The 14,422-nt window shown below is 50.8% G+C and overlaps 3 protein-coding genes across 16 annotated transcripts in view; 2 read left to right on the forward strand and 1 right to left on the reverse strand.

Moving 5' to 3' along the window:
* The first annotated feature begins 1,594 nt into the window (after positions 1-1,594).
* Positions 1,595-9,261, forward strand: LOC115337911. 13 transcript variants are annotated; one of them, XM_041121793.1, is made up of 8 exons: positions 1,595-2,844; positions 2,958-3,240; positions 4,822-5,251; positions 5,332-5,475; positions 6,162-6,388; positions 6,946-7,329; positions 7,955-8,049; positions 8,435-9,261. In XM_041121793.1, the coding sequence occupies exons 3-8, from the start codon at positions 5,208-5,210 to the stop codon at positions 8,522-8,524; spliced, it is 984 nt and encodes a 327-aa protein (XP_040977727.1). In that variant the 5' UTR covers positions 1,595-2,844; positions 2,958-3,240; positions 4,822-5,207; the 3' UTR covers positions 8,525-9,261. The 13 variants fall into 13 exon arrangements, with proteins under 13 accessions (XP_040977727.1, XP_040977726.1, XP_040977728.1 ...); XM_041121792.1 differs by having other exon boundaries at positions 1,595-3,240; XM_041121794.1 differs by having other exon boundaries at positions 1,595-3,077.
* Positions 9,262-9,882: 621 nt separating this feature from the next.
* LOC115337914 (killer cell lectin-like receptor subfamily F member 1) lies at positions 9,883-13,184 on the forward strand. The gene is made up of 5 exons (XM_030006353.2): positions 9,883-10,278; positions 11,038-11,127; positions 11,555-11,713; positions 12,139-12,293; positions 12,699-13,184. Exons 1-5 carry the CDS (start codon positions 10,179-10,181, stop codon positions 12,816-12,818), a joined length of 624 nt encoding a protein of 207 aa, XP_029862213.1. The 5' UTR covers positions 9,883-10,178; the 3' UTR covers positions 12,819-13,184.
* The window catches only part of LOC115337909 (C-type lectin domain family 2 member A-like), a 46,174-nt gene continuing 44,929 nt past the window's right edge, over positions 13,178-14,422 (reverse strand). For both annotated transcript variants that reach the window (XM_041121788.1, XM_030006346.2), the window contains one exon: positions 13,178-14,180. In XM_041121788.1, the coding sequence (XP_040977722.1) occupies positions 14,024-14,180 (157 nt within the window). In that variant the 3' untranslated portion in view covers positions 13,178-14,023. The remainder of the gene's footprint in view (positions 14,181-14,422) is intronic.

A 14,422-nucleotide genomic window follows, 5' to 3' on the forward strand; every position in this document is an offset into this window, starting at 1 on the left:
GACGCATCGCTGCTCTGTGTGGTCCCCATCTTTCTTTGAGCACTGGAGACCTTTTGGGATTGGGAGACTCTTTGCACCTTCTGCGATGGCCCTCCCTTTTCCCCAGGGAAACCGCCCACCCTCCCCATTTGGAGAAAGAAATTAATATAAATATTATAAATTAATAAATGCTGCTCTAGCCATCTGCAAAACCATCATCATTTGGGTGAGTTGGCTGTGGAGGTGGTCAGGGGTGATTGGTGCAAACCCCCACAGCATGCCAAGGGTGTGGGGGGGTGTTCCAGCCCCCTGACCCCAGACATCATATCCCCAGGGCAGGAGGAGGTGGCCACGCTCATCGTCACCTACCCAAACCCCTGAGCCTGGGCTGCACTTTGCAAGCCAAGCACCCAGGAAGAGAAACGATGCCTCACAGACCACAATGCTTGCCACAAGGAAAGAGATAAGTCATGAAGCAGGCAGCGAGACTGTGAGTCATAGGAACTGACAGCTTCTTTCGGTATTTGTGGAAATACCATCAGGACACGAAAGATCTACCTTGTCCCTGCTCCAGGCTGCTCTAATCACAAGCCCTAAGACTCAGAGCTGGGTCACGGGGATCAAAGGTTCAGCTATCCCTCCACTGCTGCTCCTGGGAGGCCATCGCTTCGGTTATGGTGGTGATTTTCATGCCATCAAGCGTGGAGGCAAGGGCAGAGGCAACACATGAGAAAAAAAGGGCACCAAACTGGGCACGGCCAGACCCGGGATGTCACTCAAGGTGACAGGCAGAGTTTTCCCCACAGTCAGAAGAGGCTGCAAAAAAAGCACAGTCACAGCTTCATGGTCAGGCATAGAAGTCTCAGAGGGGAGTGTTGCCGAAATCCGGAATAAAACTCCTTAACAGCAATGAGAAGTTAAGAAGCGGGCACTCCTTATTGCAGCGCTGGGCACACTCCAGGGGATCTCTCCACCTATCGTGTGCACCTGTTTGGTTTAACTATGCAGGTTAAATACACACCTGTTATACATATTCACTAGATTCCCAAGAAATGTTATACATAATCATTAGTTTCCTGAGAAACTATTAACATATGTAAATGTCCTTTACGCAAGCGCGTTGAAGGTCTCTGGTGGTCCTCAGAAGCCCTCTGGTGGTCTTCCATAGTCTTCCTCACTTGTCCGCTTCTTGATCTCTTCTTAGGTGATTCTGCGCAGTACGATTCTTGCCATTATATTAGATTACACAAAAGTACATTCTATGTTAATTCTTTTTCTATGATTGGTCTTCTAATCATACTACTGTATTAATATTCTTATGTTAAAACAATCATTGGTCGATCTCACATAATCCATTAACCGGAACTTTGATCAAAGTAGGGTTTCTAAGCAACAGAACTAAGGTCCGTAACGATTTCTTAAAACAAACCACTATAACCAATCTGGGTTAGAATTCTATGGTTAACTGACTGTCAACAATACTTGTATTCTTATGATTATGCTGAGCACATTTCGTAATGTTCCTAAGTCTCTATAACTACGTTGCAAACTTCACACTCCTATCTCACAATTTTGTTTTAATCAAATCTTTATCAAAGTATTTGCAACAGGAGGATGAGTGCTCCCAAATCATCATGGTTGCTGGCGCTTTCTTCTTTAGCATCCAGTGTTTTCCCATCTTGAGCTTCCTCCTGTTTCCCAGTGGTGGGTCTCCAAGCTTTTCTTGGCAAGGCAGAGCCTGAGACCTCAGCAGCCTCCCAAGGAAAGGTGTTGCAAGCTGCCCCCAGCACCCCAAGGTCCATGCCCACCACTCATCGGAGACTTGCACCTTGCAGAGGGTTATGCTGGTGCAACCGGAGGAGTGGTGAGGGTTTCCTCCACCAGCTTCACCTAACCACACCGCCTCTGCCCATAATAGCTTCCCTCCTTCTTCATGCACGCTCACTTAGCGCACCCTTGACACCAGCGATGGAGGATGATGGAGGTTACATCATCATGACCAAATTGAAGGTGAAGGACCCCACCCTGATGCCCAAGCCGATGGATCCAGGCACTGGGGATCTTCTCGGCCGGCATGGCCATGAGAAGAAACCACGGGCAGTAGCAATTTTTGCAATTCACTTTGTCTTTCCTTCCACTGGGCTTTCCCTCAGCATTGCTGCAGCGGTGAAAAAAGCCATGAGAAATTTCAGCGAGGGGCTTGGGGGGCATTTTGTCCATCAGTTTCATGCTTCAGCCTCTGGGCACCTCCAGGTTCATCTCCCTAAATGATGGCCAGTCCGGCATTGCCTCTTGCCTACCCTGGAAACCAACACAAAGAAATGTCATTTCTTAGCAACTCTTACTCCTTTCTTTCTGCTCCTTTTTTTGCCAATGCTCAGGACAGAACAACTCTTGTTATTGTATTATTTTTGCCTGCCCAGCTGGGGTTAGATTTAACCTTGCACCAGCCAAATAAGCACTATGCACCCGGGGATAGCCAGCGCTGCAACACCGATGCCTGCGACTGGTTCTTCCATTGCTCAGCACTGCTAATTTCTCCATAAAGCCTTCCAAAAGGTTTTTTTCCCCAGGCACATCCCGCCATCGATGCTGTTACAAAGCAGCCATGCTGCTGCTGCTGCTGAGCCTCCTCCTGGTCTCAGCTGTGATTTTTCTGAGCATCCATGGTAAGGACCAGAGGGGGGAACCTCCCACTAATCGTGGGGGCTTGGTTTTCTCACACAGCCTTTTGCTGCCCCATCATACCAAAAATTGGCTGGTTTGCCTCGCGGAGGGAACCAACCACATCTGGATTGGGCTGCACTTATCTGTCAGTGCTCACAACCGGACATGGGTGGACAGGGCTCCCTTGGACCAGCTGATGTGAGTGTTGCCCAAAGAGATGCTCAGATGCAGACGGAGCACCCTGGGGGGGCTTTGGGAGATGGGAGGGAGCATTTCTGTGGGAGCTGCTTTGTCTCCTGTCTCTCCATCAGGTTCAAAGTCTCAGGCAACATGGACTCGGAGAGCTGTGGGCTGGTGAAAGCCAACCACACCAACCCAGAGACCTGCCAGGCAGAATTCAAGTGGATCTGGGAGAGGGAAGCCATTGAGATGTAAAGTGACACGGGAAGCATGGGGGGGGGGGGGGGGCAGCGCATGGAGACACCTTTTTTTCGAGTCAAGCCAGTGGAAAACCCGCATGGAAAAACCTGGAAAATCCTCAATCCCTTGCTCCTTGGTAGAAAAGAGGAGAAAAGAAACAACAGCTTGGATGGAGTTGAGTTTCCTAGGTGGCTTGATCAGTCACCCTTCTCTGCTAGCACCCACCCTTTAAAATTTTATCCCTGTTTTAAAATAAAATAAAAAGGAGCAGAAACCTGCAGAACTAGCTATAAAGCACCACAGGACCCCACCACCCCTGGAAAGCACTGGATGATGGGTGGTACCACTCACACCTAACCTTGCCAATTAAAAGCTTGCTCAGGCACCTTACAGCCTCATGGCTCAGCCCATTTGCTATGGCCAAAACATCAGCGGTGGATGAAAAAGCTCTGAAAGGATGTCATGGTTTAACCCCAGCCAGCACCTAAGCACCACGTGGCCGCTCACTCACTCCCTGCCCAACCGTGGGATGGGGGAGAGAATCAGGGGAAAAAAAGTAAAACTCAGGATAAGAACAGTTTAATAGGACAGAAAGGAAGAAAATAATAGTAATAACTATAATAAAATGCCAATAATAATAATAAAAGAATTGGAATATACAAAACAAGTGATGCACAATGCAGTCGCTCACCACTCGCCAACCAATGCCCAGTATAGTCCCTGAGCGGCAATCCGCCCCCCCAGGCCAACTCCACCCAGTTTACATACTGGGAATGACAGCACACGGCATGGAATATCCCTTTGGCCAGTTTGGCTCAGCTGTCCCAGCTGTGTCTCCTCCCAGCTTCTTGTGCCCCTCCAGCCTTCTTGCTGGCTGGGCAGGAGAAGCTGAAAAATCCCTGTCTTGCTCTAAACATTACTCAGCAACAACAGAAAACATCAGTGTGTTATCAACATTCTTCTCAGACTGAACCCAAAACATAGCACTATACCAGCTACTAGGAAGACAATTAACTCTATCCCAGCCAAAACCAGGACAAAGGATAACTAGCTCTCCCCTGACCTTGTCCTATATAATAGATAATGCGATCTTCCCGTTTCTGTCTTGCGAAATTTTGTGCAATGGCTAAAACCCGTAATTATGGTTAACCAACCCTCTGTTCCACTAAAAAAGAGGAAGAGCTGTAACCAGTTAGCAAATAGGAGAGTTGAAAGATTTAACAGCAATTTCTGGCAAAATTCCTAGTAAACTTCCACCACCAATATCGTATTCTATCCCAGCTGAAACCAGGATACCAACCCTCTGCAGCAGTAAAAAAGGAAGTTGTTTCTGTTTTCCAAAGATTTGTGCAATAGCTAAAACTAAAATTATGGTTAACCAACCCTCTGCACCAGTAAAAACGAGGAAGTGCCATAAGTTAGCAAATAGCAGAGTTGAAATATTTAACAGTAACTCCCAGCAAACTTCCACTACCAGTATCGTATTTTTCCACGGGATACGGGATGCTGAAAACCTCACTGTGCCACCACATTGGGTGGCAAAGAGCTTAATATCCAAGCAAAGGGCTATCTTTGGATTGCCTGTATTATGGATAAGCCTCAACAGAATCAGGTGATTTGGATTATTTCTGTAACAGGAGCATTAAGAAGCAGTTGTTGTGTTTCAAGATAAAGCATCTATTGGTCTGACAATAAACTCTATTTCTTAAATACTTCTACAGGGTGCATTATTTCCCTTTTTCCTAATAAAAACAGGAAGAGCAGCAACTCCATCACTATCTTCCAGCCAAGTTGACAATGAGGTTGCCTCATCCCAGCCTGAGCAAAGGAGGAAGAGCATTTCTGGTTGCTTTTTTTCTTTTCCCTTGCTATTTCTTGCAAAAAATCTCACAGCTCGCTTGAAGAGTCACAAGCAATGCCAAAAAGTGGGAATTGGAAGTACCAAGCCCCTCCCAAAAGCACCCCCAAAACTTGCACTCCTGCAGCCATACAGACATAAAACATAGGTGAAGGACAAAGCGATCTCACACCGGAGATGCCCTTTCTGCTGTGCCCCACATTTTGGGCTTTCTGGCAGTGGACAAGAATTTCTCGGTAGGGGCACAACTGGTAATTTTGACCAAAACCCATCCTGTGAGTGGATGCTGCAAAAAGCCACATCCTTTGCCACCTCGCGGAGCGGGAGGTGAGCAAGATGCTGCTGGGGACGGAAACCAGCATGGGGCTTTGTGTTTGTTTGTTTAGTTTGTTTTCCCCCCTCCCCAGCTCAAAAAGGGCACGAGGAGGTTCAAAGACAACATTTAGGTCTTCCTCAAAAGCCAGCGAGGGGGATGAGCTGGCGACCTGCTGCTGCTCGGCACCGGGACCATGCCGCAATGAGGGGAGCCGTCATCTTCTTGGCGTTCATGGGTGAGTGAAGGAATTTCAGAGACCAGGCTGGGGTGGCACCAAAGCTGGAGGAGGGAGAGCTTGGAAGGTTTTCACCGTCTTCTCCTCAAAGAGCATCACTCTGGGCAGAGCATTTCTCCAGCCCTTTCTTCGCCGCCAGCCATGGAGACTCGTGCAACCCCTTCTCCATGAAAACCTTCTCCCAGTCATTGAGTCCATCAATTCTTTTGTCCTCTTCACCAGAAAGGAGACTTTTCTCCTCTCCATCCCTTTGCTCTGCCATCCTCTTTGCTCCAGTGCAATGTTTGAGGTGGCGAGGATGCAAAAGCAGCCTCACACAGCCAATGTGAGCTTAAATATCTCAAAGAAACCTGAATTTCCTCTGATAAATCCATAGTGTCCAGCAAGGGTCATTTATTCAGTTCATCCTCAGAAAGGAGGCTAGTTTGGCACTGCCCAAAAGATCCCTTGGGACTAATGGAGGAGAAAGCAATTGGAGGGGACACCTGGAAAATGTAAATATTGCTCAGTCCCACCTTGTGCATCCAACGCCTTGCCCATCTAAGTGAGCAGAGAGGCATGAGCTGACCTGGGTGGGAAATATTCCCCCAGATTTTGGGCCCTAAATCCAGATTTTGGCAATAACTTGAAGGCATCGATGGGAAGTTCTCGCCCATGATCTCCTTTCTCATCCCTCCCCACTGCAGGTGCTGTCACCACCATCTCCGTAGCCCCGCTGCAGAACCCGGTTTGGGTTTCCCGGGGGGAGAAAGCCATCTTACCCGTCTCCCTCCAGCTCCTCAACCCTACCTGGGACTTCTACCATATCAAGTGGAGCTTTCTGACGGGGGATCGCCCAGTTTTGATTTACACGATGGAAAGGTGCAACCAGACCCTCGCACCGTCCGGGCAACAGTGCCAACAGAGGATGGAGGTGGGCGATTTCTACAGTTCAAGGGCAAATATCAGCTACAACACCTCGCTGGTGCTCCAGGACGCCCAGCCAGATGACGCTGGGGTTTACCAGTTGACAGTGCAGGGTCTGGATGTGGCACGCACCATGCAGATCACTCTGATTTTGCAAGGTAATGATGGCTTTGGGGGGGGTCCACCAAATCCCAAGAGGTGGAGAGGGGCAAGGAGCAAATGGCAGGTTCGGAAAGCCCAGGAAAGGGGTTTTCTAGGGAGCAAATACTTGCTGAGCCTGCCCAAAATGCAAAAAATAATGTTAATTTAAAAGAAAGACAGCTAGTCCTATTAAAACAAAGACTCCGCTGATTTACAGAGCCCTTATCTGCAACATGCTGTGGGATGGGATGGGATGAGATAGGACAATGCTTGGCGTGAAGCATCTGCAACGTGCTGTGAGACGGGGTGATACTTGGGTTGAAGCATCGCCTCATCCTTGCCCCATTCCTGCACTTGCATCCAGGTCTTTAAAAGCTCTTTGCAAATCCCTCCTCGCAAACAGTCTCTCCTTTCCACGCGCAGGTACCTTCTCCCCGTTATTCCTCTCCAGCAACCCGGCCCATGCCCACCTCAACCAGACAGCGCTGCTCTCCTTCTCCCTGCGGACCCCCAGCTCGGGCTGGGACTTCATCCACATCACCTGGGAGCTCATCAGCAGCCCCAAGAACCGTCGCATCCTCACCTACACCCTGGATGGTTGCACGGGGAAAGCCTGGAACTGGTGGGAGCAGAGCTGCACCGTCTCCCAGGAGGTGGACAGGTCGTACAGGCAGCGGGCGGGCGTCCGACCGAACGGCACCCTGGCCCTCAGGGATGTGCGGGATGAGGATGCAGGGACCTACCTGGTGACGGTGCGAGCCCCGGACGGGTTGGCTTGCGTGGGTGTCAACCTGTCCGTGAGCAGAGGTAACTGAGGGAAGGGGAAAGAATTGCACATTTAAACGCCTTTAGAGGTGGGGAAAGGATGGAGCGAAGGGGAGAAGCTGGCACTAACAGGAGAGGAAAATGCAGGAATAGGGAAGAAAAGTGCTAAACTGTGGGATGAGAAGGAGCAAAAATAAAACAGCAGAAATGCCTGCTAGGCGAAAAACAAAAAGGAAGTAAATTTTGCCCTAGCTTGGTTTTAATTCCACTGCAGAATGGAAATGTGGAGCTTCGGCAGAAGAAATTTGCCCTGGGGTTGTTTTTCAGAGCAAGCAAGAGAAAACAAGCAATTTAAGAACCCAAACGCATCGTGAACTGCGGCCAGGGAAAGCTGGGTATTTGGGGTTTCTGTTTTTCATAGTTTTTTTTTTTTTTTTTAAAAAAAAAGAAGTGTTGAGTGGCTACATCTCATCACGGACGTGCAGAAAGCACCAAACCGTTGACCCTTTATGGCAACAGGGAGTATTTTTGCAGCGCTACAACCCACAAAAACAAAGTTAGAGATGAGACGAGACAACAGCAAGGCAGACCCTGCCATAAAGTCCTGTTTCACTACGGAAATCCCCATCTTTTAACCCATCCTTTATACCTCTCCCCCCGTTTGCAGAAATGCTGGCAGCGGAGTGGCCGAGCATCCTCAGCATCATCCAGATTGCTGCTGCTGGCGTCGTGCTCTGCTTCCTGGCTCTCATCTTGGGAGAGGTGGGTGATAAAACCCCCAAATCGGGTCCAACTTCATTAGTTTTCCCCACAACACCAAAACGCTTGAAGGCAATTAATTTACCCACCTCGAGGTTTTATTTCCCCTCCAATCCCCTCAGGGGGAAAAGGGAGGGGAAACATGCTGATCCAGCAAAATTAATCTGGGGATCAGCATATAGAAGAGGGAATAGTGATCAGCATCCCCAGCATGCCTTCGAGGCTGGAGGGGTTTGCCCAGTGAAGAGGGGGGATGCCATAAAACTGGGGCTGCAGGTGGGTTTGCAGCGGCATGGCCGGTCCCCCCCATACCCCAGGTGAGGAGGGACACGGGGACACATCGGGGTGAGCAGAGACAGACCCATCGTCCCTCTCGTCTCCTCCCCAGCACATGTTTTGGCGTGGTGACAAGCTGGAAAAGACCCCGGGTGGCACCTGCCACCAGTCCCAACCTCCTCCTGGGGACGACTCTGGATGAAGAAGCCACCAAGGATGGAGGGAGACGTGCAGAGGGCACCGAAACCCCCGCGGCTTGTTGGTTTGCCCAGACCATCATCTGCAACCTTAAACACTGAGCAAGAACTACTCGTAATAGTTAAAAAAATACGGGTTTTGGAGCCGTTTCTCCCCAAATTATTACCTGGGTTCCCCGTGCTCTCTGTCTGGACTCCCATTGCTCTTATCTACCCATCGCTGTGGGAAGATGCTTCCTGTTCCCTTTTTTTGCTCCTTTTTTGCACTTGAAGAGGTCCAATGCTTTGAGCCCAAGGTGTGGGAGAGCTCTTGAAACATCCCACAGTCATTAATCTTATTAATTAGCCATCAAACAGCAGGAGGCCCTGAAAGGGCATCACCCCAATTTCCTGGCGACCGGTTGCTCTCTAGCCAAGAAAATAATTGCAATAAAAATAATCAGATTTCAGCACTCAGCCTCTAGTAAACCTAAAAACAGACATGGGATCAGAGGTTCCTTTGTTAAGGGGGAATTTGAGTGGTTTTTTCTCACCAGCTTGTGCTACAGAAAGGAGTCACCTAAATCCCACTGGATTTACCCGGCCCTTGGCATGTCACTTGGGTTGTGCCCCCACCTCAAGGTTGACTGCTCGAATGCAACAGCTTCTCCTGGAGACTTTGGGGTTAGAAAGGGGATTCCGGAGAAATCGCTGTCTTTCCGAGACTTATCGAAACATGGGTTATCCCAGCTCTGCATTTACCTGTTTTGAGCAGTTTCCAGCAGCTGTCTACATCCCCAGCTTGGCTTCATTTCCTTTGGATTTGGGGGTTTATGCTGAAAGCAGAAAAATGTGGGCAGCTCCAGGGGGATGATGCCTCCCTCCATAAGCAACTAAAGCAGGGGATCAACCAAGAGATCCAACTCTTAACAAGCCCGATCCCACCCTGAAAGCAAAATCCTGCTTAGGAAAGTATGTTATACCTTGTGCTTTGTTTTTTGGGGGAGCATCTCTGGTGTTTTTGCCACCCCCTTTGCCAGAGGGGGTTTTTAATGTTGCATTTTGAGCATTCGCAGGAGCACAAATCCACGTGGATCTCCTGCAAATTTGCCTCTAGAAATACCAAACAGGCCAGTTGTGATTTTTGTAGCTGAATGCAACAGGTTTAGTGTGTCCCGCATCACCAGCTCCATTTTTCTCACCTCTCTGCAGCAGGATGGGAGCAGCATTAAGACCCAAAGTGCTTCTAGAAAACACCCCCAAAATTAACCAGCGCCCTGCAGATTGCAAGCATATCATATCCTTTTGCTCTTTGCTCTGCTTAAAAGCAGGTTGGAAAGGAAAAAATATATATTTATATATATATATTAGTCCAGGCTAGCAACAGCACTACTCCGGCGCCAGGAGGAGGAGGCTGCGTTCCCCAATAGAAGATGACCTTCCGGCACCTTCCTTTCTCACCCCAAGCTGCTCCACACCTTAAAAAAAGCAGCTTTGCTTTCAGAAACAGTTCTTTGTGGGCTTCCACAGCAGGTGGAAGAGCAGAGTGAGGAGAGACAAGACAGCTGGGGCACAACTGCGAGGGTGGGTATTTAGCTGTGACTCCAGACACAAAAACCACCGCCACTGCCAGTCTCTCAGCTTGCTTTTGCTCCGGGGGTGGAAAAAAAAACCACCTTAATGCTGCAAGGACAGGGACCGGCCATGGCATTGACCACTGTCTACGCCAAGCCAGATGTGCCACCGCGCTCAGCTCCCGGCGGCTGCAGGAAACTTCCCGGTAAGTGAATTTGCTCAGTGCCATTGCACAGCGGGTGCTGGGCTCCTCCTGACCTCACGGAATTTCTCCTCGGTGACAGAGGGGGTTTGGAGGAGCTGATATCCCCAATGCTACTGGACCCCTACCCTGCAGGAAAGCAAGGATTTCCCATGGCCTTTCCATCTGTTTCCCGAGCTGATGGTGGCCAAAACCCCATGCTTTGCTCTCGAGCAGGTTCGCTACCTATCTCCAGCCTGGGGCAGAGCGATGGCACAAGCCGGTTTCTCTCCCATAGCCTGATTTGCTTGGAAAGGGGGGGAAAATATGGCCAAGCCCCAAGGACACCCCTACCCCTCCACACAGGCCTTCATGTGCTCATCTTTTTTTTTTTTTTTTTTTTTTTTTTTTTAGCTCAGCAAGGCTGAGCAGGAGCCATGCAGCAACCGGCAACCTCTCCCCATCACTTCAGGCATCCCAAGGACTTTGCTTTGGGTCCTTCCCTTCCCCAGGGCACCTCTGGGTGCAGCACGGGGAGGAGAGGAGCTGAGCTCCCAGCTCCGAGGCTTTGCAGGCTTGCTTGCTGTGATATCCCCCGTCAAGCAAGCAAGGCAGCTTGTGGGTTTTCTCAGCTCTGTTGCTCCCACAGACACTTGCAAGATTTTCTCACTAAGCAGAGCGACATGGAGGTACCTGCCTGCTGAAACAAAGGGTGTTAAAAACAGGGCAAAGACCACGGAAGAGCTGCTTCCTCCCTCACTCCCAGTATGGGTCCTTTTGCAGGTCCTTGGTGGTACTGGGTGCTGCTGGGAGCTGGATGGGTCGGGACCGCAGTCCTGGCAGGCGTTGTGCTGTGGCTGCTGCAGCAACACGGTGAGTGGCAGGGTCTGTCATCCAAAATGGTGAAAAATCTCCCCAAATCTATCACATCCCAGCCCCAGCCTGGGCTGGAGCAGATTTTGTCCTTATTTCTAGCAGGGAGCAGCTCCTGGGCAATTTCTGCCCCTGGCAGCGGCTATCCCCACTGGGCAGGAGGGGGAAAGCTGCCGGCATGTCCCCAGTGGACACACACAGGCTGATTTAAGTGTTTTTGGAGCCTGTTCTGATACAGGTCCCTTTCTCTACACTGATGGTGGTTGCAAAGACCCCAGGGGTCCCCCCCCCAGAGAGTCCTGTCCCCAGGCAGCACTCTGCTCCATGCCCAAGGGCTGCTTTGCGCAGGGGCTGCGCCCCAGCAGTCGCATCCTCTGGTCTCAATGCAGCAGCACCAAGCTGCAGGTCAAACCCATCGTCATTTCAGGTGGAAATGGCCCCATCCTGAGCCAGGGCTCATACTCCTGGGAAACTTGCCCGACCAATACCAGCCGATGGAACATCTCGGAGTGCGAATGCCCCCTGAGGTACTTCAGGCGGCAGCTGAGACAACGGCTGTGTGAGCAAGGAAGCCGCCATGCAACAGGTACCACGGCTCAAGCATCACCCACAGCTTCGGGGCTGTGGGTGGAGACCCCATCTCGTTGGGGATGCCGGAGGGTTGTTGTCCCCTTTCCACGTGGAAGGGGGACAACAAGGCCAGGAACATTGGGAAAGCACCCCAAGACCCCCCCCCCCCCCCCCGTCCTCCCAACTGCTGTCACCATCCACATCACCCTCTCCCTGCACCACCCCATGCCCTCAGCACCTTCCTCCGTTGCTCCTCTTGCTTTCCCCCCATACCAGGGGAGATTTTTCCAGCATGGGCACAACCCACTTTTCCCAAAAAAGGCACCTGGAGGGGCTCAAACAACAGGAAAAGCCTCCAGTGTCCCAGGGGGGGTTGCAAAAGCCCCTTGCCCCGTGGCACCCGTGGGGCCAGGGACCACTCACACTCATCCTCTGCTGCAGACACCTCGGTTTGCCGGCTGTGTCCCGCCGGCTGGCAGCCATTCGCAGCCAAGTGCTACTGGGTTTCCACAAAAACCGGAGCCTGGGAGGTGGCGGCAGAGAACTGTTCAAACCAGCAATCTCAGCTGGTCATGCTGAAGAGCGTGGAGGAGAAGGTAACTAACTGCGGGGGAAAGGCTCGAGCGTTGCGCCGCCTTTGGCTTTTTTAAGCTTTGCTTTCCACAAAAAGCCACACAGCCCCCAGACTGTCCTTCCTGGCTTGCAAAGCATCCAAGCCCACGCTGCCAGGCAGGATTTCAGGGAAAAACCCCAGAAACATGAGCTGAGAGGAGATGAAAGGAGAAGGGCAAAAACATGCCACCCCATACATGAGCTTCCAGGCTCCTCTATCACCCCAAAAAACACTGTTCCCCTGCCCATCATGTCCAGAACACTCTTCCACCTCTTCCAAAGAACCCACCGACCTCTCCAGCCCCCCCAGTCTGCAGCTGGGATGTGCCAAGCTCATCCCAGACCAGACCCCCACGGGTAGGATCAGGTCTCCATCCCTCCTCTCCCAGGCTTTTGTCAGGGACATGATCGGAAACACCTCCAGAGCTTGGCTGGGGCTGAGCGTCAACCAGATGAGAGGGAAAAATTGGACGTGGAAGGATGGATCCCCTTTACAGGAAGCCTTGTGAGTACTGTCCCGCTCCGGTTCATGAGCAGGTTGCAAGAACCATGTACAGGGGAAATATTTCCCAGCCTGATGCTCACCACAGACCTGGCTACTCCAAAAATCCCTCTGGAGCCAGCAGCAAGGCTCACGGGAGCAAATTAAACCAGAGTGATGCAGGTCTGGTCTCTGCAGCCCAGCTGCTGAAGAAGGAGAAGAAAGGAAAAAGCGATTAAACCGTTATTGCTATTTTACACCCAAATGCAAAGTGCAAAGGCAGGGAAATTTCAACCCATTAAAAAGCGGGAAGATTGCCCCAGTGGTAGTATTTTTCACACGGGGGTGCTGTGGTAGCCACAGTGACCCCAGTAGATGGAAAAAAGATTCTGATAGAGCTAATATTTATTAGACAAGTAATACACAAATGGGGGTGTGGGGAGGAGAAACAAGTTTTTGGGGGAGCACAGACTCCCCCAACACAGCTGGAAAAACAAGAGGCTGGTACCTTCCCGTGCTCACAGCTGAGTGGACAACTGCTGACCTGGTTCGGGTTTTGGGGGGGAAAAAACACCCCAATGAGATAAATACTGTCACTGGAAACACAGTGCCCAAGCGCAGGACGCCAGGCTGATTGCCAGCACGGTGCTTTTGAGGTTCCCGGTGCAGGGTCCCATGAAGGCAGACGCTTGTATCGCGATTTGGAAGAATCAGCTGCACTCCCACATCTGCAGCACTTTGTTCCACTGGATTTGCCAGAAAGAGGCCACCGAGATTTAAGCCAGAGGAAACAACATGAGGAACAACGGAGACAGACTTGGTACCGGGCATCTCGCCGGGATGCCAAAACACATCCCAGAGCAGGACTCGGAAGCAATTCTGTTTCGTTTCTCCACTTTGCATTTCTGCCCCTCACCTCCAGCTCCTCCAAATCCACCAAAGAACAAATACACCAAAACCAGCAGGACTGAGCTTTGCAGCACGGCACCTGCCAGCAAAGCAGAGAGTTTTCCAAGCCTCTTGGATATTCCCAAGTCTGCAAAACTGGAAAGACTCTAGTGGTCAGACTAAAGTAAGGATCCTTTGGTCACGGCTCTGTGTCATCGTCATGAGGAGTTTCTGCTTCTGTAAGCTAAAATTAAATCAAATCTGTGCTGTTGCGAGACGCTCACTACCATGTTGTGTAGGGTTAATAGCAGCTTGTGGTTGATCTTCTCTGCCGACAGGGAAATTTCAGGTGAAATTCAGAAGGATTTCTGAATCCTTCTGAATCCCACTGGGGTGCTTTTGCGGGTGGCTGCAGACAGAGTATTTCAGCTGGGAGCACCAGTCGCTGCTGATCCCGTCAGCATTGATATAGGCACATTGGCCCTTGCCCCGGACCTCGAACCTGCACCAAACAGCAGAAGGAAAACTCAAAGGGAAGCCAAGGGGTTGCTGTCAGCTGCAGGTCAGCGGCTGAGCACCTCCCATACAGGCTAACAGCGCTGCAAGGAGCAGGGACCACCCTTCCCCAGCAAACAACCTGCCCCATGCAGAACAAAAACTGCCTCCCAGTCCCCAAAGGAGGGAATACTTTCAGTTGCTTGGTCCCAAGGGGGGTTGATCCAGGGATGCCCTCATTAAAATTGT

This window comes from Aquila chrysaetos, unplaced genomic scaffold (assembly GCF_900496995.4).
Source record: "Aquila chrysaetos chrysaetos unplaced genomic scaffold, bAquChr1.4, whole genome shotgun sequence".
Classification (NCBI taxonomy): domain Eukaryota; kingdom Metazoa; phylum Chordata; class Aves; order Accipitriformes; family Accipitridae; genus Aquila; species Aquila chrysaetos.

Coding starts and splice junctions, on each gene's coding strand:
- LOC115337911 (XM_041121790.1), top strand. CDS start 5,261: ATGCTGCTGGGGACGGAAACCAGCATGGGGCTTTGTGTTTGTTTGTTT. Junction 6,389..6,945: donor AGTGCCAACAGAGGATGGAG/GTGGGCGATTTC, acceptor TTCCACGCGCAG/GTACCTTCTCCCCGTTATTC. Junction 8,050..8,434: donor TGGCTCTCATCTTGGGAGAG/GTGGGTGATAAA, acceptor TCTCCTCCCCAG/CACATGTTTTGGCGTGGTGA.
- LOC115337914 (XM_030006353.2), top strand. CDS start 10,179: ATGCTGCAAGGACAGGGACCGGCCATGGCATTGACCACTGTCTACGCC. Junction 11,714..12,138: donor AGGAAGCCGCCATGCAACAG/GTACCACGGCTC, acceptor CCTCTGCTGCAG/ACACCTCGGTTTGCCGGCTG. Junction 12,294..12,698: donor TGAAGAGCGTGGAGGAGAAG/GTAACTAACTGC, acceptor CTCCTCTCCCAG/GCTTTTGTCAGGGACATGAT.